The sequence below is a fragment of the Mustela nigripes genome, chromosome 9 (assembly GCF_022355385.1).
Source record: "Mustela nigripes isolate SB6536 chromosome 9, MUSNIG.SB6536, whole genome shotgun sequence".
Lineage (NCBI taxonomy): Eukaryota > Metazoa > Chordata > Mammalia > Carnivora > Mustelidae > Mustela > Mustela nigripes.
In genome coordinates, this window is record NC_081565.1 from 4,324,817 (window position 1) to 4,347,600 (window position 22,784).

Here is a 22,784-nt window from a genome sequence, read left to right on the forward strand (position 1 = left end):
TATGTTGATATCCATGAGTTTGTAATAATGCTGGGTGGAAAACTGAGCTGTCTGCATTGGAAGGAAACTAGTGGACCAATGCCTTGTTTTGAAAACTGGTAAATGGAAAGAATGAAGCATTTATCCTGCTTTTCCTGTGTAACAGACTTGATCACTGAGTAGCCAAATAGTACATGGGGGAAGCTTTTCTTTATAAAAGTGTCCCAGCCAGTAAACAAAGACAGAACGATCACAGCAGTATGTGGCTGGCTGGAGACCCTGGTGAATTAAAGGGTCGGCCCCAGGCGCCTGGGTGGCTCAGTGGATTAAGCTGCTGCCTTCGGCTCAGGTCTGATCTCAGGATCCTGGGATCAAGCCCCACACCGGGCTCTCTGCTCAGCGGGGAGCCAGCTTCCCTCTCTCTCTCTCTGCCTGCCTCTCTGCCTACTTGTGATCTCTGTCAAATAAATAAATAAAATATTTTTAAAAATAAATAAAAAAAATAAAGGGTCAGCCCCTGCCAGCGTCACGTGCTGAGACACCCACGTTCGCTTGGCCTCCATTGGTAGACCCTAACACCTCCCGTGAACTCGCCATGCCAAAAGAAATCAAGCCTGAATCCCCTCTCACACCAATTTGCAGGAAGTACACAGTAAGGAGGAACCATGGGGATGCCGTCAGCGAAGTCTAGACTGCGGGAGATGCCGTAGAAAACAATGACCCAGTTTCTTCAACAAACAAAATAAGGCGTGGGGGTAGAGATGGGGAACCTTTAGTTTAGGAGAGCCTCTTGAGACTTGTCGGCCAATCACATTGTGTGGGCTATATTTGGATCCTGGCATAAGCAGACTTTTTTAAAAGTGGCATTTACGAAACTATTAGAAATTTGAACCCTGACCACTTCAGTTTTGATAATACTGAAAAAGAATTGTTGATTGAGGTGTGGGATGGTATGGTAGTCTTGCATTTTTTGTTTGTTTGTTTGTTTGTTTGTTTTGAGAGTCCTTTCAGAGACACAGAAGGGTATGTTTACAGATGAAATGATGATACTATGGCTGTTTCTTGTTTTGACGTAACACAGGAAGGGAAAAGTAGGTGGGGTGGAGGAAACAGGATTTGCCGAGAGCTGTGGTTGGTGGACAGTTTGGGGGCAGGGGTCGGTGGAGGTGTTTTCTTCTGCTTTGCTTACTTTGTATATGTGTTTGAGTATTTCATAATAAATGGGTTCGGGGCGCCTGGGTGGCTCAGTCAGTTAAGCGTCCGACTCATGATTTCTGCTTGAGTCATGATCTCAGGGATGCTGGGCTCCACGCTCAGTGGAGAGTCTGCTTGTGGATTCTCTCCCTCTGCTCCCCCAACTCACACGCACACACTGTCTCTCTCTAGAATAAATAAATCTTTGTTAACATTTTTTAGATAAATAAATGGGTTCAAGAAATTAGCTAAATTGCTCCTTCCAGGCAGGGATGGCTTTGACTTTGTTTTCTTTTGGTTTCATAGTACCTGTTATTGACAAGAGAGGACTGAGGTAGGTATGTTTGTACCTTCGTAGCTGGCATAAATAACCCTTACGGCTCATGTTGGCAGATTGCATCAGAAGACTTTAAATATTTGTACTTTTGGCCCTAGTAATTATAATTGTACAAAGCTGTCTCCAGGAAATAATCCCAAACACAGCAAAAGCATGGTGAACAAAAGCGCACATTGTAGGCATATTTATATTGGGGAAAACTTGGAAGCAACTCATGTCCAGCAATAGGAGAATGGTTAAAGAATTGTAAATGGACGCTGTTAGTAGAATACCAGCAGCACAGACTGCCGTTTTTGAAGACTGCACAGCAGTAAAGAGCAATGCATACATTGTATCTTTAAATAAAAAATTTGAAATTAGATATATAGTTTCAGGGTTTGTTTTTTTTTTTTTAAGATTTGCTTATTTATTTATTTATTTGACAGACAGAGATCTCAAGTAGGCAGAGAGGCAGGCAGAGAGAGGGGGAAGCAAGCTCCCTGCGGAGCAGAGAACCCAGTGTGGGGCTCTATCCCAGGATCCTGAGATCATGACCTAAACCGAAGGCAGAGGCTTTACCTACTGAGCCACCCAGGTGCCCCTATAGTTTCAGTTTTAACCATGTTAAAAATTCAGACACAGAACTCAGAAAATCTTTTTTCTCCCAGTTTTATTACAAAGTAATTGACTTACCCCTCATTTAAGTTTAAGGTATAGGACACAGTGGTTTGATATGAAATGATGCCCACTGTAGGTTCCGCCAACATCTGTCGTCTCATACAGATTCGGTAGAAAGAAGAGATAAAAGGAAGAAAAATCTGTCCTTGTAATGGGACCTGGTAGGAGTTACGCGGTACACAGCTTGCCTCTCACCCCCCAGCAGCGCTGGCAGTGGTCAACATCTCCGCATCGCACCCCCAGGACATATTTATCTCGGAACTGGACATTTGGGCCTTTTGGCCCCTTTTTCCAGTTCCTCCTGCCCTCCCCTCTGCCTCTGGTGACCCCAAGTCTGACCTCTTTTTCTCTGAAATCCACAAATCTTTGATAGTAAAAACATGGAAAGGAAATCCCCTTGAAATGTTAGTGGTTTAGAAGGGCAGACTGTGAATGATTATTTCCTTCCTTTTTACTCTAATTTTAGGTTTTTCTATTACAAGCCTATTTATTAGTTAAGTTTTTAGTATTCGTTAGCTTTAAAATACCAAAATTCACTTCTAAAAACAAGAATTAAATACAAAAATTTCTTGTACCTTTAGTGTGTTTTGGGTTTTTTTTTTTTTTCTTAATTCCATCTTAAAATACTTGAGAAATGACAGAGGCAGTGTATTGGTTAGCTAGACCTTGGGTTGTTTTGTTTTGTTTTGTTTTGTTTTAAGATTTTTATTGTTTTGACAGAGAGAGATCACAAGTAGGCAGAGCAGCAGGCAGAGAGAGAGGGGGAAGCAGGCTCCCTGCTAAGCAGAGAGCCCAATACGGGGCTCGATCCCAGAACCCTGAGATCATGACCTGAGCCGAGGGCACAGGCTTTACCCACTGAGCCACCCAGGCGCCCTAAGATTTTGGTTTTTTAAAGAAATAATAGCTTAGTTATCTCTGCTAATTGGCAAAGAGTATTAAAATAGGCAGTTGAAAATGGCGACCCTGTTGGAGACGGTGTGTTGCATCTCAGTGAGAGGCCCTTAGTTTTGGTGCTTAGAATCACAAACCTGTGAACTTGATTCTTTTCCTCCCTCTCTCCCTTCCTCTGTGCAGCCTCCATGTGAACTAGAGAGAGTTGGGGCTCCTATCTTGGTGGTTTACTGACATCCTTATCTAGTGATTTCTAGTTCTTCAGGAGATGCCCCATTAAATGTTACATGGTGTAGCAGTATTTGGAAGTACTATCCAGAAGGGAGATGTTATTATGAACATTCTCTTGAATGTAAATAAGGGTATCATCTCTTTTTCTTAACGCTGTTTATAATTCTGGACCGTTTTAGGCACACAAAAACAGAGAGATCCTCTCAGCACTTAGAAGTTATTGAAGGAACCAGATACTAGGAACATTTGCTGATACCCAGGACTCATCAAGGAAAGGGGAGGGTTATTGCTGGGGACATTCGGACAGCAGAGAATAGGGAAGTAAAGAGAGGGTGCTTGAAGGTGGCATCAGCAGCAGCAGAGTATATATATTGGGTCAGAGGAGTAGGCTTGGGGGGGGGGCCTTTTCAGCCCATTCTGTGATATGAGAGCCCCGTCAGACAAGCTGGACCGTGGGCCCTGCCTGGGTCCTGTTCCCACTCTGCCTCCAGGGTCTCATCTGGGGAACGAACAGAAGAAGTACAGTAAAGCATCAGAAAAGTTACATGAGCCCCCAAGAGAAAGGAAGGTGCTGTTTCTATTCTTAGTGCTGAGCCCTTTCCAGCAAGCACAGCAGGTTACTTTTTCCCTGGCATTATATGAAACTACACTCTTTTTTAGGTGTATGGGTTTTGTTTTGTTTTTTTATCCATAATACGTGCTTAGGTTCTGAGAGAGTAAAAGCACTTAATGTATTTCCAGGATTATGTTCCTTTTTAGAGATGAAATCCAGCTACTTTCCTTTTACCTTCAGAAGTTACTAGAATCGCTTCTGCACTTACTCTGGGCTATTATAGATAGATAGTTCAGCCGGGTGGGCATCTGGCGCCTGCCTTTAATCTCTCCGCTCTGTTCTTCTGCGTATTCCATGGGTGTACGTAGGGCCATGAAATCATAGGAAAACAAATGTGCTTACCAAATCCTAGGATGCCAGAATCCTAGGGTAGCCTTTGAAAAAGATCATCTTAAGACAGAAAAAAAAAAAGAAATTTTACTTTGTCCAGCAGGTATTAAACATATGGAACTTATCCTGAGATTTATAAGCCAAAAATTCACGTACACTCAGTGTAGTTAGCCTGCAGGAGGGCCGTGTTGTTCAGAGCTCGTTCCCGAAGGCTCTAGGAGGCCCTCCCTCGAGGGCCCTCCCCTGCGTCCGTCAGCAACGAGAGGGAGAGGTGAGCCTTTCTTCTTCATCGAGTCTTGCCAAGCTCATGCATTTGCATGTTCGAGTGTAAGCTTTCATGTTTGCATGCATGTGTTTTGACAGGTGACCTTGGGAAAGGTGTTGAAAGTGATCGTCGTCATGCGGAGTCTGTTCATTGATCGAACAATAGTAAGGGGATATAGTGAGAATGTCTACACCGAAGATGGCAAGGTAAGCATTCTGGAATCTTTTGTTTCGTTTTCCTTTCTCTTTCTGTGTCCCAGAACAGACGTAGTCGAGTCCCAAATGAATGACATTAAACACCAGCAGTCATAGCTGAAATGGTCCACAAGCATGGTTTCTCAGTATGAAGATGAACATTTTACAGAAAAACATTTCTCTCTCTCTCCCCTTGCATTTTTCATCAAGCTTCTGCTTTTCCCTTTAAGCCTGATGCCCTTAGTTGAATTTCTAATTTATCACCTTAGACCCCAGTTGCCTCATTAAATGTGTCTTCTGAGGAAATGGATTTCTTTCTTTCTTTCTCCCCCCACCCCCACCCCGGTAGCACAGCACATCAATAGCCCAGGGTTTGGCATTTCCGGCATTTTGCTTTTCCTAGAACGATGAGGAAAATTCGAGCTACTTTGACTTACAACTTGCTCAGGGTCTCTTCCCATGGAACTAACAAAGAGCCCCGAGGAGGCGGCTTGTCCCCCGAGGTTCCCACTGAACACTGCGGCTGCTTGGGTGGTTTGTCTCGTGGAAAATTCACCCATGTGAACCCCTAATTTCTCTTGACTGCACACTGGCCGTATGGCTCTCCGGGGAGCTTCAGAGGGTGCTAATGGGAGCTGACAGCCTTCGTCTGTGTTGGCGTCCGGAGCCTGGCGAGGGCTCCGCCTGAGACCCCCAGCCGGCTGCTCCCGGGCCGCTCCCGGTGCTGAGCCTCCATCAGACCCTCTCTCCTGCGCTTTCCCTTCTCTTCACGAGCCTGTTCCGATTCTTTTTAAAGATTTTATTTATTTATTTGACAGACAGAGATCACAAGCAGGCAGAGAGGCAGGCAGAGAGAGAGAGAAGCAGGCTCCCTGCCGAGCAGAGAACCCGATGCAGGACTTGATCCCAGGATTCTGGGATCATGACCCGAGCTGAAGGCAGAGGCTTTAACCCACTGAGCCACCCAGGCACCCCGCCCATTCCAATTCTTAAAGTTTGTGGTGGTGCGTGCTAGTACCAGTGCTAGTACCAGTGCCACACTGCAATGAAGGTAGAACACTCTTCAAAAAAAGGTCACCAGTGTCGCTTAGCCCGTAACAGTGCCTGCGCTGAGAGCTGGGACCCGCAAAGCGATGAGGTTTGTGTTTGGAGCAAGTGACCCCGCGTCTCCACAGCCCACACAAGTGTTGTCAACAAGGGAAGCTACTCTCACCTCAGGGACCCGGCCCAGTCCTCCTAGCTCTCCCCGTTGGACACAACGCGCTCAGTGCCCTTTTCCTTTCGGGAAAGCACTGGAGTGTCTTCAGCGCACGTGTGTGGAGTAGACGCGTCCCTGGGGCAGGCGCGGTCTGTGCGTGTGATGCGTGAACCCCGGCGGCAGCACTCGAGCTGTTCCCAACTAGGGAGCAGGCGCAGAAGCCACCCGGGTCAGAAGCCCCCGCAACCCTGGTCCCAGCCAGGGTGAGATGTGGTTCTTGTTGCCTTTGTCCCAGCTTCACGACTCCTTAGTCACACCGGGTTTGAGTCAGGGTCTTTGCCCTCCAGGGACTTGGAAGCAAACTGGGGAGAGAGGGCTCGAAACACAGGAAGCCACGAGGAGAGGTGCGGACTCGGGGGACGGAGGAAGCGTTCTCTGAAGTTCGAGTCCAAGGAGTGAGGGTTTACCTACTTGGCCGATCTCTTTCACGCTGTATGTTCCTCCACACCGGAAGTGTCCTCACTAAGCCCTGTAAAGCAAAGCACTCAGCACGCTGCCACCAATCACCACGCTGCCGCCTAGCACCACTCAGTAAATCACAAATACCATTTTTATTGTGCGCTTAGAACAAGGGATTTAGAAAATCGTCACGTATGTATGCTTCCCCTCAGGCGCTTCCGACCATCCCCCCACCCCCGCCCCATACCGTGGTTTCCTGTGTCAGCCCGCAGGGACCACTCCCGACCTGTGTCTAGGCAGGACCTCTCCTCCCCAGGCGCACCTCACCTCATCACCACCACCTCATCACTCAAGCCATCCTTCCTCTCCCCCAAATCTAGTCCATCAGTGGGTTCTGGTTTTCCCCTGCTTAAATCTCCCCCAAATCGGGCTCCTCCTGTCCGTCTCCCCTTCTTCCAGTTCTTATTTCTCAATGGAGCAAGTGCACTGGCCACCTCATGCCTTGTCTCCAGTCTTCCCTCCCACGGTCTGTCCTTTACCGGGCTTCCAGAGCAGTCTTCCCAAAATACACATCCAAGCATATGATTTCTTGCTCGCACCATCCCCTGTTGCCCAAGGCAGGCAGGAAAGTAGAATATTAATAGGTCTTAGACACAAAGCAGTCCATGGTCAAAATGTCTGTGAAACTTGGGGTTCAAGAATGTTCAGTAGGTTTCTTTACTAAAGAAATTCTTGGAAACTTCAGTTTGCTTAGGGTCCTATGAATCTCCCAAGAGGCGCATATAGTATGGGGTATTTTCCTAACTTATTTTAACCCCAAATTCATTGTTTCTTCCTTTCATCTCAGTATATTGTGACACTGGCGTTTTACGGAACACGCTTCTGAAAACCCTAACTTCTAGAATAAAATCCAGACTCTTCAGCAACACATAGAAATGCCAGGTGATCTGACCCCTGCCTTCCTTACTGACCTCGGCTGCCATCATTCTCTGTGCACGTTTGGTCTCACTGTCCAGCCTTTTGTGCTGTTTGTGGCTCCCACAGCTCTCTCCCTCACTCTCAGTGCCCTCAGTGCCCTCAGGGCCCACAGCCTGGGATGCTCTGTGCTCTCACCTACCTCACACACCCACTCTTCCCTCCACCCGGGCTTACTGCTGTCCCCTTTCTCATCCTGTCCCCATTTCCCGGGGTCTCTTACATGAGCCCAGACTCCGGAGCCGCCTCGTAAATACATCATGGAATTTTGAACAGTCTTTTTCTAGGACTAGAATCAGTACATCATGTTATTTGTTGACATGTTTCTCTTGCAATTAATAGAAACACCAAGTACTCTGTATGTTGTCCTCGTGGGCGTCATGCTAAGCAAACTTTGCCCACAGTGGTCATTGAGTCCTAGGTTCTGCTTAAATTAGTCTTGTTCTCCAGAGAGGGCAGCTGAGACCTCGAATGCACAGGGACTTACCTGCAGGCACACCTGCCAGGCCTCAGAGCTCCATCTGCTGGGAGCACCTCAAGGCCAAGACCCTGTCCCGTGATGCTGTCCCAGGGAGATGGTGCCGTGATGCTGTCCCAGGGAGATGGTGCAGTGCCTGGAGTGCTGGGGAAGCGGGGGGCTGTGTGGGAGGGGACAGTGGAGAAGCCTGCTTGGGATGTGCCAGTGCTTTAGCCGGAGTGGAAGGGTGGAGAACTGAACATCAGAGACGAGAACCAAAAGAAGCAGCCGGGAGTGGAGTCGTAGTGCGGAAAATGAAAGAGAGACGCACGCGTGCGCACACGGTGTGCGTCTTCTTAATGAGAGATTAGCGTGGGTTCTGTGTTCCTCAGAAAGAAAATGAGTATGTGTCTGGGAACCTGAATTCGGCTCTGACTCATATCACAAATGTGATACAGGAGGCCTCTTGCTGCATTTCACAGCTGCACACATTGGCCCAAGTGGTCAGCAGGGACCCTAACACGGGGAATAGCAAGATTGAGAGGGCCAGGGCGCTTGCTGTTGCAAAGGCACACTGACCGCGTTTGGCAGAGGAGCTCTCCGAACGACCGCTCTGCCCAGGATCGAGTCCTAGCCAGTTTGGTTAGCCCCTTCTTCTTTTCAGAGCACTTTACAAAACCATGCAGACGTTATTAGTGTTCTATTTTGAATACTGATGCTGGTGTATGTGAACTTACGTTTAGTTATACACATGTAAGCCTTAGTATAATTAACATGCTGAAATGTCTAGCCCATCCCAAACAAAATGTAACCTTTGGAAGCAGCCCCTGGAGCATGGGGTGTGGTCCTCGAGACCAAATTGCCGCTTGCAGTTCTGTCCGACTTTGCTGAGTTGGTGCCTGAGCGCTTGTGGGGGGGTGGGGGGGTTCGCCGCAGTCTGAGCTCAGCCATGCATGCCAGATGCCGTGGGTGTGGCTTGGAAAGCCAGACATGCTGGGGTCTGAACTTCTATGACTGCTGGAGTCTGTGTCCCCCAAACCCAAAGCAACCAGCACCTCCTGAAAGGTTTAATTATCCCCCTTGCTACAATAGTGGCCCGGTGCCCCCTCCACCCCTGAGCCCCAGCTTTCCAGAACTGGCAGGATTTTTCCCCATCAGAATGCCAGCGAGGCTGTCACTTTGCACTTTGCAGTCACCCCTGCTGCCGCCCTCATCGTCTGCCTCTTTACCTGGGATGCATATTTTTGAGACCAAGCTCTAGTGGAGTAATTCCTCTAATAAAATATAAAAATGTTTTTTAAAACTTACCAGCCTGCTATTCACTGTAACCAGGGAGGCACAGAGAGCCATGACTCAGCATGTTAAAAGGCAGATTTAAGTTGAAATACCTGGCCATTGTCCTGACTTTATACCCGCCAGACTTAAGTGAAAAAATGTGTGTCTCGGTTGAATTTATCTTATTAGGGGATTTAGGTTATGTTAATGCTATAGCTTCATTAATTACCCCATATCAATAAAAAAGGCAGCTTTTAGCCTCCTAGCGAAAGAGAGGAAAGAAATAGTGGTATCAAAGGGAACCTTCAAAGACAGCCAGAGCTGTCTCCAGGGTAATTTCTGATCCCCGCATCCTTCCCACTTCAAAGTTGGATGTGTGTGTGTGTGGGGGTCGAGGGGGTTGGGGAAGCTTGAATCTGATTTCTCTAATAAGTGTTGGCATCAGCCCCGTTTGATATTAGATGCAGGGAACATTTTGATTTGTTATAGCCTTTGAAATTGTTCAGACGACCTTCAGAAAAACGGCCTCTTGTTACTTATGGGGGAAGGGGGGAAAGCTGGGGAAGGGGCCTCCTGTCTAATTCACATGCGGACGGGCCGGACTTGTGCCTTCAGCACTTGCTAGTAACAAATGTGTGTCCTGATCGCAGGGGGAAAGTTGAAGACCAGCAGACCCATAGCACCGGTTCTGGGGTGAGACTTGTTCTCTTCCTGATTCGCCAGGGAGGCCAGGGCACAGTAAGAAGGCGACTGGGTAGAAGTTTATGGTTTTGAAAACTTTTGCGTAATCATGGAGAGATGCCCGACCATTCCTGGTTTACAGCCCTCTGTCCCACTGACACACCACCTGTTGACCTCACAGTGTTCATAAATAAAAGCTTCAGAAGTTGAAGGCCCTTGTGAGGCTGAAGGATTTTATTTGGAATTGTCAATTTTAGATCATTTATGGTACCTTGTACTATTTTTTGGAATGAAGAATTGGTAACTTTCTGAGAAGCTGCCAGAATTTCCACTGGCTGCTAAGTGAATTTCGGTGGCGATGATTGTCACATGAGCGGGCCTCGAAGCACATTTGTCATGTGGAACTTCTGCAAGAGCGCCACCCCCCCCCCCCGCAACAGCTGCCCCCGCTTGGGGGTGGGGCTCGCAGTCATCCTGAATTCTAGCTCCGAGGCGGTCTTCCTCCCAGGTTGAGAGCGGGGCCTCTGGAGACAGAGCTGGTTTTGAATTTTCTTCCACTACTCGTGTGATGTTGGACAGGTTACTTTAACTTCTGGGAGCCTCGGTATCCTCTTGTGGGAGATGGGATAGTTTCATCATCCCCGTCCAGATCTCTGGGAGGATTTCGGAAGCAACGGAGCCCCGTATGCTTGGGCTCCGTGCTCAGAGGGGAGTCTGCTTGTCTCTCTCCCTCTGCCCCACCCCATAAATAAAATCTTAGAAAGAGAGGGAGGGAGGGAGGGGGTGAAGGAAGCGCAGGGGTGTACGGGACGCATGCCTGGTCCTCAGTGAGTGATGTCTGCCCTCACGGGGTGTGCAGCCGCGCCCATGGCAGCGGTCATTGTCATAGCCGGCGTGCCATCTGATACTAGGCCATTCTGATTTTTCTTTTCGATAAGTCAGTTTGCTCGTCACCATTCTTATTAGTCGAGAGGGCTTTTGACGTCTTGATGTTTAACCTGAGAGCAGATTGTGTCTGTGCTAGAGTGGTTGGTCATCTGTGGGGTTTGTTTCCATTTTACCCGAGAATAGAGCACATTCCTACCCCTAAAATACTCATTCCAGTCCCCAGGGTCCCAGAGGCTACTCCTGAGACTGCAGATTCAGCCACCAATTACCATAAGGCTGGCTTTTCCATTTTAAGAGCTTTCTAATTCTTGCCCAGAATACTGAGAGGTGCTTTACTCTCTTTCCCTGACATTACAGTTCAGAATAATTTCCCGTTCACCCAGCTGAAAGTTTACAGCTTCCAGAATGCTCCTTTTTGAATATCACAGCCAGCAAAAAAATTGGTAGCCATGCCCGCCTTTGCAGTCCATAAGCTAATGCTGATAAATATTCACTTGGGTCAGTCCGGGCTCCCTGAAATGAATTTCTGAAATCTTCTTGGCCCTGAGGAGACGCAGGGCACTGACTCCAGAACGCTCACTTAGATGGCTTTCTTTGGCATAAATCTAGCAGAAAATGAAGTCCAAACTGCCTGCTGTGCCGTCGAAGCAATAGGGGGACCCATTGTTCCCGGCTCCCTTTCTTACCGTGTGCACCTGGTGCGTGGGGCGTATTGTCTGACATCCTCCGGTCCCAGACGGCTGCGGCTCTTCCCCAGGGCCCTGAATTATATATTTAAACTGCCTTTCAGAAAGAGCAGCCCACTGCCTTTGAATGAGCGTGGTGTGTTTGAGAAGCCGCAATTAGGCTGGAGAGTGCATCTCTTAATTAAACTTGGGCGCATTTCTCCCTAGATGATTTCGCTATTAAAACATTCTGCAGATACTGAAGAGTTGGGGGTGGGTTTTCTTTTTTTTTGTTTTAATAATTTCCTCTTTTAAATAAAAGCTATAACTTTTGGGTTGATGTGCCGCTTCTTCTCTCGTTTTGCACAGCCCCATATTTAGGTCTTGGGCTGCCTACACGGGGTGGGAACGGGCAGGAAGGATAAGCAGCCGAGAAGCTCCGACGAAACAGCCGCCGGCTTCGAATGAAGGGAGCTGTGTTGGTCCCGAATTGAGACACTGATGTTATACTCTCCCTAAAATTTAGAATCTTTGGCATCTCCCAGTCATCTTGGCAGGGATTTGGCAGAACTGAGAGATACAAAAAATCATTCTTATTCATTCTGCACTCTCTGAATAATCTTTAAGTGCTGCATTTCGTAAGCCCTGGGCTCCGCTGCGGCACGGAGAGCCCGTCGGAACTGGCCTTCTCCTCCCCGGGATGCTGGCTGGCAGTTTTCTTCAGCAGAATTGACAGTGTGGGGTTCATTCCATTTGTCTTTTTTTGAAGTTTCCTTCAAAGTTATTGAAGTAACATGTCACTTTTCCCTCTACAAATTGCTAGCCTACCAAATTAAAATTCTAATACCTAAAGATTTTTTTTTTAATCAGCTGGCTTGCGGGGGGTGGGGGGGAGGTGCAGTGACTGAAAATTGATACCACCTTTCTGAAGAGCAGCTGAGCCAGGGTTGAAGGAGAGGGGTCAGCTGGGGGCTTCTCTGGAAATCCAGGGAGGAGATGGTAACACCGGAGGGGTTCGGGAGAGGCGGACCCATTCGCGGGACTGTTCGGGCGGAGTTCTTCCGATCCTTTTCCTGGGCGCAAACCAGCTGACACGGAAACCCTCTCAGGATCCTCTCAACCTCTTCTGTGGCCTGAAAGTTCTCAGACACGAAGCAGCGTACGGGCAACTCCTTCTGAACAGGAGGAAGCCAGGGAGGACTGAGTGGGCTCCTGTGCGCAGACCACCTCTCAGTTCCGAGGACCATCTTCAGGAAACCAGATTTTGGTGTTTTCCTCAGAACAAAAACAGAACTGTGACCCCCCCCCCCCCCCCCCGTGTCAAGTGCAACACTTTGCTTCCTGTCTTAGAGGAATCTTCCCGTGAGATTGCTGCTTGGGTTCCTAGGCGCTCCACAGTCAGTGACTCAACCTACGGGCCATACAGCCGTGTCTCGGGTTTCCACCGTGACCCCTGGCCTGCCCCAAAAGCAGGTTCCAAGACGCCCATTTTGTTCAGCTCAGGAACTCACATATTATAGTTGACTTTCTAGCCCCCGTGGGACATACTGACTCTTCTAATCTGCACTGTCCTCGAGCTGTCTCCCAGCGCGGTATTGGGGCAATTCTGTTTTTGTTCTACTTAATTTATTAGTATAAACTCATGAAACAAAGAGTTTGTTTCAAACTCAATAATAAGTAATACATCAAGTATTGACTTGATTTATCATATGAAACTGTAAAACAAAAATCCTTTTGGTTAAAGTAAGCCGCTGACATGCTCTGTGCAAGATCCAGTGTAGCCCGAGGAGGATGAACCAGGTTGACTTCGAGCCCTAGCCACGACCTCCAGTTTCCTCACTTGGGAAGGAGAGTGCCCTCAATCAAGGGTCCCTGGCCTGACCAGCCATCAGGTTCCACCACTGCTTGGGGAGCAGAAAGACAGACAGATGAACAGATTCTCAGGCCCACTCTAAGCCTACTACTTCCGACACTCCAGGGGAGGAACCAAGGGATCTGTATATCAAAAAACAAAAAATTTACCCCGGCAGCTTCTGATGCCAACCAGCTTTGAGCGCCCTCAGGGGAGACCATCCGTAAGAAGCCCCTCCAGATTGCCATGGACGATTGAATGGCTCTGAAACCATTGTTTCGTCCTCTGGAAAGGAAGGTTGCTAGTGGGACCAGCCACACTGGCTTGTTCTGGGGATTAAATGAGCAAGTGCGGGTAAAGGGCCCAGTGTGGTGACTGGGGTGGAGCAGGTGCTTAGCAGCTGGGAGCTAGTTTTCCTCCATTCAGCACGGACCTACTGATGCCTGCGACATGCTAGGTCTCACACCAGGACAACATGAGCGAAAGAAATAAACTTCCAGGGGTGCCTGGGTTGCTCAGTGGGTTAAGCCTCTGCCTTCAGCTCAGGTCATGATCTCAGGGTCCTGGGATCAAGCCCCACAACGGGCTCTGTGCTCAGCAGGGAGCCTGCTTCCCCCTCTTTCTTTGCCTGCCTCTCTGCCTACTTGTGATCTCTTTCTCTCTCTCTCTCTCTATCAAATAAATAAATAAAATATTTAAAAAAGAAAGAAAGAAAGTTCCAGGTGGTTCTAAGTGCAATGAAAATCTCAAATTTTTGAAACAATGAGAAGACAATACATATGGAAATAATATTTTAGACAAGGTAACTGGAAAACTACTCTCAAGTTTAAGTTGACATTTGAACTAAAGAAAATTAGGAGGAGCCATGTGAGTGTTTGGGGGGGGGGGGGGAGAAATCTGTGCAAAGGTCCTGAGACACGGTCGACATGGCCATGCAAGAAAAGTATGGTAGGAGTCCAGGTTAGAGAAGGGAGCCAGGGGCTCTGCTCATGCAGCCTTGGATGCAACAGTTGCCTCTTGCTCACTTCCCTATATCCCTCTGTGGGTTTCCTTAAGTCACTGAGAGGTTGAGAGAGAAGAAATTTAAACAGGACATTTAAGATGCATACACAATGCCACGATCCTATTATTCCATAATTGTGTTTATTAGTTCAAGCTGATGGGTGTAGAGTGGTTACAGTGTCCTCTCTCGAAGCTGACATTTCTAAAATCGATGCTGATGATGTCTTATATCTTTCCCCCCAGCTGGATATATGGTCCAAATCCAACTATCAAGTATTCCAGAAGGTAAGCTCTACTCTTTCCTTCTTATTCAGGAGCAGGAAGGGAAATATGAATGCTTAAAGGTATAAATATTGGTCTTAAGTTAGAGGCTTTTTCAAAAGTGGAAAAAGCCAGACATAAAAGGCTGCTCACGGTATGATTCCACTGATAAAACATTCTGGGAAAGATAAAACCTTAGGGACAGAAATCAGATTGGTGGTGTCCAGGGGCTGGGAGTCAGGGCAGGAGATTGTCACCAAAGGGGCAAGAGGAAATGTGTCGGGGTCACTGGAATATTCTGTGTCTTAATTGTGGTGATGATTACACATTGTATTATGTTCCCAAAGTCATGGATCTAATAATGTACCGACTGTAGAGAGAAATCTGTGCTTTCCTTCCTGTATAGGGAAGACCCCCTATTGTGTCTTCCCTCTTGTGTTTGTCTCCAGTGAATCCCCATTACTGTGCACATGAAACACTTCACTTCTGCCCCTCCTGGTCACCGGACATGTGGGGTTTGTCCCCACGGAAACAGGACACCAGCTGGGTGTCCTCCAGTTCAGCTTGGCCTGACACGATCACCCCAGAGCTACAGACCCCAGTCACAAGTTCGGTGACCTGTGCTTCCGCCCCACCGGTGATAGATCGGTGATAGATTGGAGGTTCCCGTGCCCACTCCTCAGGCTCTGTCAGTCTGCCAGAGCAGCTCACAGAACCCGGGAAATGCTCACCGAGGTCTCCTGGCTTGTGAGAGCACACGATAAAGGGTATAGATGAATAGCCCGGTGGAGGGACACCCGGAGGAAGCTCTGGGAGGGCCTCGAGCCCAGGAGTCTTGGTCCCCATGGAGCTGGGGTGCCTCAGTCTTCTGGCATTGCGTTGTCTAGTCTGGCAGCTCTAAACCCCCACGGCTGGCATTTTATGGAGGCTCCCTCATGTAGACATAATCGATCATGAACTCGGCTTCCAGCCCCACTCCCTTTCTCTGGAGGAGGCGGAGTGAGACAGAAAATTCTAAGTCTCTTATGACCCAAATCATGGCTTGGCCTTTCTGGTGACCAGTCCCCACCCAGGGGCCCACCCAGAGTCACCTCGTTAGAACAGGATATGCCCCAGTGCTCTTATCACTTAGGAAATTATAAGGATTTCAGGCGCTCTATGCCAGGTACCAGGGGCAGAGATCAAACAGTGTATGTATGTCCTTTCTGTTACCTCACACCTACAAAGGGTGACTTCTGCTGTATGGAAACCATAGCTTCAACAAAAACAAGAAGCAGAGGCTTTTGAGTTGCTCCAAGCTCAGCCGGTTTTTAGAGTTTGTCAGAGCCCTGTGGTCTACACGGGTGCCTTGTATGGGCTGAGGGGGGTGGGCTGGCCCCATCCTCACCCCCCTCCCACCCCTGCTTGACAGTCTGGTCGCCTCTTTTTCTGATGTCAGGATTCCCCGTGAAATGCTGTTCGGGAGATGTCAGAAGAAATGGGACTAGGGAAAACCCTTTCCCGGCTTCTGATGGTGGACGGGGCCCTTCCCGGGAGCAGCTCGGCACCCGGAGCTTGCAAGGGCCGCCCCCCGCCCCCCCGTAGCACCCAGGCCAGCTCCCCTGCAGGGCACCGGCCGCCTCTGGCTGCCGCTCTCCCTCCTTTCTCCGCTTCTGTCCAGTGGCACGCGCGGCGGAGGTGCTTGTGATTCATTCCGGGCCCCAGCCGGCTCCCCGTCATGACTTACTGGGCCCCTTTGCCATGAGCCAGGCGCTCTGCTGGGTGCTAGAATTCGAGGGAAAACCAGACGGGGAGGCAGGAGAAGGAAGGAGGGTAACTGCAGGGCGTTCCCCAGCGGACTCCGTCAGGAACGGCAGGAGGGGCCCCTCACGCTGGGGCAGCCACGGGAGGCCTCGACGGGGCAAGACCTAAACTGAGATGGGCTGCTCCTGCGAGGGCACCAGTCACTTGAAAGGCCGCGAGAGGAGATCCCCAGGCAGTGGCGGCCGCAGCTCACCAGGCCCGTGTGGAGGAGCGCGTTCTAAGAGCTGTTGGAAGCCCGTGCGGTGGGAGCACACAGTGGGCTGGGAGGGAACGCTGCGGGGACAGAGGCAGAGCCAGGGGTGAGCCTCCGGGTCTGGGGACAGAATTCAGATTTTATTCTCAAGTCCGCTGAAGGGGTTGGTGCGAAGTTTTGAAAGCTGAGCCCAAATCCTTTCCACTTGAGTATTAGTTATGTCCAGGGGACGCTGGGTAACTTAGAGAGAAAGCGTAGAACTTTTTTTATTAATTGAGGGGAAATTCACATAACACAAAATTAACACAATTCCATGACTTTCATAGTGCTGTGGAACATTACCTCATCTAGTTCTAAACCTTTTCATCACCCCAGAAGGAAACCTGGTCCCCACTGAGCAGTGAGCGTAGGACTTTTGTAACAAAGCAGCATAATGGACCAGCTCTCTAATGGTGTTTACTACATCACTTCACATTGTTCCCGGACCTTCTGCACAAAAGGCTGGGCGGGTGCCTGCGGCTCAGAGAAGAGTCTGAGGCCCAACCCCGCACCTTTAGGGAGCCTGCTTAAGCAGTACAATTTCACAGTCTGGTCACAGTTAAATACAACATGCTGTCCTGGGCTGGATCCTGAAAGAGAAAGCGAGACTAATGAGAAAATACGCTTAGTCCCTAATAAGGAACCAGTGTTGGTTTCTTAGCTGTGGCTGAATGTACCGGGCCGTGACGGGTGTCACCGTGGGTGAACCTGGGCGAGGGGGGACATTAGAACTGTGCTTACTGTCTTTGCAGCTTTTCTAGTCCACGATTAAGTTTACCTTAAAAAGAATATCATCGGGGCTCCTGGGTGGCTCAGTGGGTTAAGCCTCTGCCCTCGGTCAGGTCATGATCTCAGGGTTCTGGGATCAAGCCCCACATCAGTCTCTCTGCTCAGCAGGGAGCCTGCTTCCTCCTCTCTCTCTGCCTGCCTCTCTGCCTGCTTGTGATCTCTCTCTCTCTCTGTGTCAAATAAATGAATAAAATCTTAAAAAAAAAAAAAAAAAGAAAAGAAAATCATCATCTTGACTCTTCTAACACTCTTCTACCCAGCTGAGCTAAAGGGAAGGTGTGTGGGGTCATAGGTAGGCTTTTGGGACAGGCGGCTACATTTGAATCTTGGCCTTCTTATCGAGGCGACCAGACCTGAGGCATTTACTTGCTCGGTATGCCAAACATCTCGGCCTTCAATGCTAATAACTTTGTCCATGCTGGCTGCTTTTGTTGTGTTTTTCCCCAGCAGTGGGTGGAAAAGCGTTCTAAAGAGAAAGAACCTGGTCATTATCTGCATCGTGTTTCGCTTTAATAAGAGAACACTAAAGCAGTTTTGGGTTTTTTGCCTGCTTTATCTCCGTGTCCTCTGTGGCCTTGCAATGAGTTACCCCCTTTGGGCCACAGCTTCAGGGAGCCGTGAGCATTACAGACCCTAACTGCTCTTTTCACCGTGGTCCGATTTCCATTCACGTACGAGGGGCTTGCACATGCTCGCCTTTGCATAGATACATTTTTTTTAATGTTCCTTGTAGTATTAAGTATTTTTGAATGCCAGCAGAAAGTTTATTAGGAAGTTGTAAAATGTGTGAAACACAGATTTGGTGAGGCATGGATGTGGAGAGACAGGCTGTATTTTTATTCTACCTCCCCTAAAAATAACCTGCCAAGTGCTCTTTGTGTTTGTTGAAAACTACAAACGCACACCGAAGCAGCGTTTAAAATCTGACGTTAGTCTAGTTGGAGCGACGTGGGCGCCGGCCGTGCCTCCCTCGCAGTCTGTGTGGCGCATCGGACGATCGGTCTGTGGGGATTTTACCTCACCTGGGGCATGGCGTGTTGTCTGTGTGGGCAGAGCCCTTTCTGGAAGCCCTTCGTCACCCCTGCCTTGACTATTTTAACTAAATGGGCTTGACCTGTACTCAACAAACCACAATTTGGGGACGGAAGACAGTGTCCTCTGTTTACAACTGCCTGCCCGTACTGAAGTCCTTGTCCTGTCCCAGGGGCAGGTGAGAGTCGGTGGGTTCGTGAGTCCTCCGTCTTCCCTACTAAAACATTGTCTTTTCGCTGTCCAAGTCAGGAACGTATCGGGAAATAGCGTGGTACAGAGTTAAGCTTCAACCTTAACGCTTTCAGCTAATCATCATCACATGGAAGAGGTTTGGGATTTTGTTTAAAGAAAAAGTCACACGCGTGCGGGAGACACTGGTGGGGAGGACGGAGGACACTAGGGTGGCCTCCCGAAGAGGCAGGGCAGTCCGTGCTTGTTTTTCTTTTCGTCTCGGGCCGCGTTGGTGGACAGAGGACAGACCGTGCCATGAAAACAAAGCTGGTGCGATGCACCGGACGGTGACTAGCATCGCCGGCCCAAAAATGCCGAAAGAAAAAGATTCGTTGGCAGCATTTCTAAACTCTGCTTTTCAGCCTCAGCTTTTTCTCAGACCCTATTTGCTTCTTGTCACCCACTTAAACTGCGGGTGTCCCGGTCGGTGTTACTGGTAGCATTTCCCACAGAAACACGGAGAGCTCTGTGGTAAGCTTCCCCCCGCCCGCCGTCGGTCTACTCACACCCGTGCACGGACACCGGGCAGGGGAGCCCTCGTTGTCTGCATTGTCTGAAATAGGGAAGTGACATGGTCACTCAGACCACACTGACACGGTCAAGGAGGATCCTTGATCGTCGGTGAGAAGGGATCTCTCCGGCAGAACAGAGTTCCCGAATGTGCTCGCCAGAGTCAGGAGGTGGCGATCAGTGCCAGAGTCAGGAGCTGGGCCACAGGCACGGGCCCTCCCCGCACGGTTGGAGGAGCGCACTCCCGGCATCGCTCTGGTATAGAACCCCAGGACCTCCTTTCTTTGGCGGTCATTGTGTGGTCGCAGTTTCTACAGACTGCGGGTTTCCCTGCCCACGAGCAGCAGCGGTGGCCGCCGCAGAGAGATGCCTGCTGGGAACGTGGGACCCCCCCCAGGTCTTTCCCCTCAATGTGACAAAGCAAGGGGGTGGGAGGAGGGCTGCCTCACAGAGCCCACCTGCGCTTCCGCTGCCTTCTCATCCCTGGAAGACAATGTCGGGAGCTAAGAGAATGAAAGCACACCTGTCACATTGTCCTCGGCCGTGCGCGCGGGACTCCCTGGGTCCGAGACAAGCTCACGAGGTCCTGTCGCAGATCCCACCACGTGAAACGAAATGTGGCCTGCCTTTTGTCTGCAGCCGGGACTGTCAGCAAGCCCTCTCCCTCTTCCTCATTAGACCCCTTTCCCCGGGCGCAGGGGAGCGGCGGAGGGCCGGGGACAGCTTGCTGTGGGGCCGCGGCTGCCGACAGGCTCCGTCATTTACTGCGGAGCCCCGGAGGCTCTGTGCACTTCGTCCTAGGGCGAAGAGGCTTTTTATAGCCCGCGCGTCCAGCAGAGCAGACTCCGAGAGTGGGGCTTAGAAAGAGGGGCTGTCTGAAAGGGCAGAAGCACAAAGAGGCAAGAAGGGTTTCAGGCGTGCTCATATTTTTCTGACATTTAAACTCTGCGGGGGCAGTCACCGTTTTGATCTTTAACCTCTTCCTTCCCCCAACACTGTGCATTTTCATCCAGGAACTTAGGGAGAGGGAGAGCAAGTCTGCAGCTCCTTACTGCCTTAAGTCTGGCGGGGAGGCTGAGGAAAGAGGGGGTCCGCGTGCGCAGTCGCAGACGGGCCGGCGGAGACGGGAGAGGCAGTCCGGGGGGGACCAGCGCGTCCCCCGCACAAGCGTCCTCACCCGTGCACGTCCGGCTCGGAGCCTACAGTCGTCGTTCCAGAGGCTTCGGGGCAGGGAGAGCAGCCCTCTCGCGGCTGGGCCCTCAGAACTTCGCTGTGGACGGGTGGGTCGTCCGGTGGCAAGAGCACTCCGTCTGCTTCCTCGTGCCTTCCCTCATGGGTTCATTCTCAGAGACAAAGACCGACCTCGGCCTCGCACAGACTTTGTCGGGGGTGGGGGGGCTGACCGAGTGGCCACCTGGGCCTTTTCCATGCAAGAGACGGAGTCATCCGCAGGAGAGTCATTGCTCTGAAGCCAGGGATCCATCGATTACTCCCCACAGGTTGAGTGTCCGCCCGGGTAGTACATGATAGACCCACTTGTCACTAGTGCCAGGCCGCAGGAAAGGGAGCTGTCCCAACCAAGGATGGCTCCCGGAGGGTGGGACCAGCTCTCCGGGAGGAGGCCATGTGGCGGGTGTCACGGGAGCATGCGTGCCTGCCACAGCATTGCATGTCGCTGACGAGACGCAGCAGTGACTTCCAGTCTCCGTCTCTGACATCCGAGCTGCGTCCCGCGGGCCCGTGTACGCGCCCTCCACAAGCGCCCTGAATTGCCAGGCAGACCTGGCAGCGCCGACGGCTGTGACCAGAGCTCCAAGGCCCGGCACCACATCTCTGTCCTTGCCCTCGCTCAGCAATCCCCCTTCCAGGAGGCCGTCGGCAGGGCCCCCACGCCTACAAGGATTCTGCAGCCTCCAAAAAAAGGGTCTCTTTCAAGTTGTAGAAGGGGCGTCTACTTCTTCCCGATCCCGTCACTCTGACAAGTGTTCTTTTCTCTTAAATGCTGATTAACTTTTCTCAAGGAGGAGAATGTAATGTTTTTAGACCAGATATGGTGGCAGTCAGTGCCGCGTTTCCATGATTCCCATGGCCGCCTCACTCGTGTGTCTTGGTGCTCCCAGACAGAGGAAACCGAGGGCACCCCTCAGCAGCGTGAGGGTCGGTGGGCCGACAGCAGGCGGGGGTGATGCGGGAGGGGGCCTGTGGGAGCCCAGTGTCATCGAGCTGTTGACGCATTTCAAGGGGGGAGAGGAGGCAGACGATCCCAGGGACATCCCCAGTGGCGGCCTTTCCTAAGCTGGCAGCTGGGCTGTACTGACCAGGTTGGGAGAGGGAGAACGCTTGCTGGGGACTGTCAGCTCCAGGGGCTGCGGGTGCCGAGGACGGCTGGCAGGGATCACCGCACTCCCCCTACAGCTGGATGCCTTCTATCACCACCGTCTCTCTTCAAGGGCAAATTTGAATATTCACACACTTCCAAGCCCAGAATAGATTGGATCGCTGATTTTCCCCTTGACAACACCCCACTACCTTCCTTGGCAAGGCTCCCTCCACCACCGCTGATCGTGGTAATGACCGAGGCCGCCTTGCTCAGGTCCACACACGTACCCAGTTCCACGGTTCAGGTGGAACAGGAAAGCCCAGGCCCACCTGCTGGATCATGGCTCTCTGCCGTAGGAGTCGGTCTCTCTGGAGCTCATGTCTTCCTGAAGGCTTGCACGAACGAGCCTCCGGATACCCCAGGTCAGAATCCAGCAACAGCCTCAGGGAAGCCTGGCCACTCAACCTTGCTCAGTCCCTGTTCCCACTGCCCAGCAGCCCTGACAGCCTGTTTGCCCCGTCCAGGAGCTCCTGGGCAGAAGGCCGCAGGCGGGGCTCCCTCCGTGCTCTGCACACTGGGTCCTTTCCCCCGCGGTTGCCTTGGCTTTGGTAGGGAAGTCGGTGGGATTGTCTGGATTTTCTTGGGAGCCCAGATGTCTCTGGATGAGTTTCTCTAACTGCGAGGCTGTTCCTGCAGAAAATAACATCACACCAAGTGGGTACAGAACAGTTCAGGTATCTTTGGGGCTTGGACTTTGCTGGCAGCCAGCAACAGAATCTGGCATTTTACCATCTGGAAAGCGTTGAACTTTTTTTCATTCCTCTAAATGAAGAGCTTTAATTCCTTAATCCTGGGAAATGTTAAGGACCTTGTGTGTGCAGCTCCTCTCAGCCCCGCACAAGGGCTTCGGCAGAATGAGGCTGGTCGGGACTCTGGAGAATTCCCTCATGGCCACCCTGGGCTTTCCTGTTACCCCAGGCCCTCCTCCCCACCGCACCCCATGACCTCAGCTTTTCCCACTCCCAAACCCCCTTCCGATCTGCTCCCCCAACACCGCTGGCCAAAAATGAAAGCATAGAACCCGCCTTATCGCTCGCTTACTCGTGCCGCCCAGTGCATGGTGGCAGCGTGGAGCCACGTTTTTGAGCACTGTCCTCCCCGTGGACGCCCTGAGCCAGGCCCACGGAGGCCGCACAAGCCCAGCACGGCTCATCCTCACAGAGAGCACAGCCCAGGTGAGGCGGGGCTCCTGGTACCAGTCAGGCCAGTGCAGGGCTGGGCCGCCCACGGGTGCTGGGGCACAGGCACAGGGACAGAAGGAGTTCAGGGGAGGAGCACCCCCAAGCTTGAGCACAGAGCAGTAGGGAAAGCAGGTTTGGGAAGAGGAGTCCTTGGGGCGGCCGGCGGGGTGGGAGCGTGTCACGGGCTTGGGGGAGACAAAGCTGGGACCTGGTCATCCA

At 50.8% G+C, this 22,784-nt stretch overlaps 1 protein-coding gene across 1 annotated transcript in view; it reads left to right on the forward strand.

Moving 5' to 3' along the window:
* MED27 (mediator complex subunit 27) overlaps nt 1-22,784 on the forward strand; it is a 191,785-nt gene that overhangs the window by 158,488 nt on the left and 10,513 nt on the right. The window contains exons 5-6 of the mRNA XM_059410484.1: nt 4,599-4,706; nt 14,390-14,431. Coding sequence (XP_059266467.1) covers nt 4,599-4,706; nt 14,390-14,431 — 150 coding nt within the window. The remainder of the gene's footprint in view (nt 1-4,598; nt 4,707-14,389; nt 14,432-22,784) is intronic.